Source organism: Penaeus monodon, chromosome 17 (genome assembly GCF_015228065.2).
Source record: "Penaeus monodon isolate SGIC_2016 chromosome 17, NSTDA_Pmon_1, whole genome shotgun sequence".
NCBI classification, from domain to species: domain Eukaryota; kingdom Metazoa; phylum Arthropoda; class Malacostraca; order Decapoda; family Penaeidae; genus Penaeus; species Penaeus monodon.
Window position 1 is genome coordinate 39,170,897 of NC_051402.1, and position 2,500 is coordinate 39,173,396.

The following is a 2,500-nucleotide window of genomic DNA, read 5'->3' on the forward strand; positions in this document are numbered from 1 at the left end:
GGGGGCGGGGGGGGGCGGGTTTCCCCCCCCCCGCCCCCCCCCCCCCCCCCCCGCCCCCCCCCCCCCCCCCGCCCCCCCCCCCCCCCCCCCCCCCCTCCCCCCCCCCCCCCCCCCCCCCCCCCCCCCCCCCCCCCCCCCCTTCTCTTTTTTTTTCTCTCTCTCCTCTCTTCCTCTCTTCTCTTTTTCTCTCTCCTCTCTTTCCTCCCTCCTTTCTCCTCTTTATCTCTCTTCTCTTCTCTTCTCTTCTCTCTCTCCCCTTTCTTCCTTCTTCTTGTTCCCCCCCTCGTTTTCGGGTGCTTGACCCATCCCAAAAGGATGATCGTTGCTGTGGGCCCGGGAGAGGGCTGATGGGGCCCGACCGGGGCCTAGGGCTCGCCCCCACGGGCAGGTGGGGGGTGGTGCTGCGTTGGAAGTGTAGCAGCTCGGCTTTGCGCCTGTGGGATTTTGTTTCCCATTGAGTGGTTGGTAGAAAAGCTGCTCCCAAGTGCGACCGTTGATGTTCATGTCCTTGGGGACCTTTGAACTGCCCCTTGAGCTTTTTTTTTTCTTTTTCCCCCCCCAACTGGCGCTTGTCTTCGCAAAGTTCCCCATACAGTCTGTTTAGGCATCGACTGTCCGCTTTTCTGAAAACATGCCCTCCCCACTACCTGTGCTTTTTTTGCGGGAGGGTGTGGATCTGGAATGCCGACTAGTTCCGGGTTCCTGTCAGGGATTTTGCCCTCCCCATTTGTGCACGGGATCTGCGGAGGCGCTCAGTAAAGCTTTTCTGTTTGGCTGCTGCTGTACACAGTCCAGATTTCGCAGGCGAAAGGAGGGGGGGGGCACCCTGCATGGTAGACCTTTAGCTTGGGGGGGAAAAGGGTAGTCCTCCCCCTCTCCCAAACTTCTCACGAGTCTTCCCAAAAACAACTGCCCTTTGATGACTTCTGCTCATGTTCACCGTCTTGAAAAAAGTGCTCCCAATGGGAAGTTTTCGACGCCTGGAGTTCCTACCCTTCACCGCGAAAAGTGTGGTTCCTGGTAGGGCTTCCGGGCGTGGATTGGTCATAACTTCAGTTTTTTTGGTGTTTTTGATAGACCGAAGTTGTCCAGGCTCTTGAAAGCATCCATTTCGTGCTCAACTTCGCTTAACCGGGGATTGAGGGGACAGTCCCTCAGCGAACAAAAAGTCTCTGATAAGGCTCCCCACACATCCGTGCGAGTGCCGCTGCGGTGCGTGGGGCACTCACACACACAATATTTTGTGTATGTGTATATTAGATGATAATAGAAGATAGATAGATAGATAGATAGATAAATCACACACCCACATTCTGTGTGTATGTATATATATATATAAAATATATATATTATATATATATATATATATATATTAATATATTATATATTATATTTTGTGGTGTGGTGTGTGTGTGTGTGGTGTTTTGTTGGGTGTGTGTGCGTGTGTGTGTGCGTGTGTGTGTGTAACGTAGGATTACTGGGTTGGAAAATTTCAGAATTAAGATAAACATCCTTTCTTTTTTCCAAATGTTTATAAGCTGATTAATATTACAAAAAAATAACATATAAAACATACAATTAATTGTTAAAACTTATTAATACTTAAACTTAATATAAGAAATTTGTATCTAACAACCAATCATCAGTATTATTTCAAATCGCCGAAAATTATGATTTCCGAGCCTTCCTTGTTCCCCGTTTTGGAGTCTTAATCACTACATGGCCAGCGGGCCTTATGCTCCTCCGAAATGTGGGAAACCCTTTTTGCTTTTACATAAAACGTAAAATTTTGACAAATGAGTCTTTTTCTCATTTATAAACACGAGCCTTACGCTCTCTCTCCCCGTCCCCCCTCAGGGGGTCCTCCCGCTGTGCTCTCCGCACTCTCCTCCACGTCTCATGTCCACGCTCTGTCCCCTCTCATGTCCCGTCTCATGTCCCCGCTCTTCCACTCTCATGTCCACGTCTCCTGTCACGTCTCCTGTCCCCTCTCCTGTCCACGTCTCATGTCCACGTCTCATGTCCACGTCTCCTGTCCACGTCTCATGTCCACGTCTCCTGTCCACGTCTCATGTCCACGTCTCATGTCCAAGTCTGCTGTCCACGTCTCATGTCCATGTCTCATGTCCACATCTCATGTCCATGTCTCCTGTCCAAGTCCCATGTCCACGTCTCATGTCCACGTCTCATGTCCACGTCTCCTGTCCACGTCTCATGTCCACGTCTCATGTCCACGTCTCATGTCCACGTCTCCTGTCCACGTCTCATGTCCAAGTCTCCTGTCCACGTTTCATGTCCACGTCTCCTGTCCACGTCTCCTGTCCACGTCTCATGTCCACGTCTCATGTCCAAGTCTCATGTCCACGTCTCATGTCCACGTCTCATGTCCACGTCTCCTGTCCACGTCTCATGTCCACGTCTCCATGTCCACGTCTCCTGTCCACGTCTCCTGTCCACGTCTCCTGTCCACGTCTCCTGTCCAAGTCTCATGTCCACGTCT

The 2,500-nt window shown here is 51.1% G+C and overlaps 1 protein-coding gene across 1 annotated transcript in view; it reads right to left on the reverse strand.

Moving 5' to 3' along the window:
- Positions 1-2,499: 2,499 nt before the first annotated feature.
- The window catches only part of LOC119583374, a 549-nt gene continuing 548 nt past the window's right edge, over position 2,500 (reverse strand). The window contains exon 1 of the mRNA XM_037931844.1: position 2,500. This exon is cut by the window's right edge and continues 548 nt beyond it. Coding sequence (XP_037787772.1) covers position 2,500 — 1 coding nt within the window.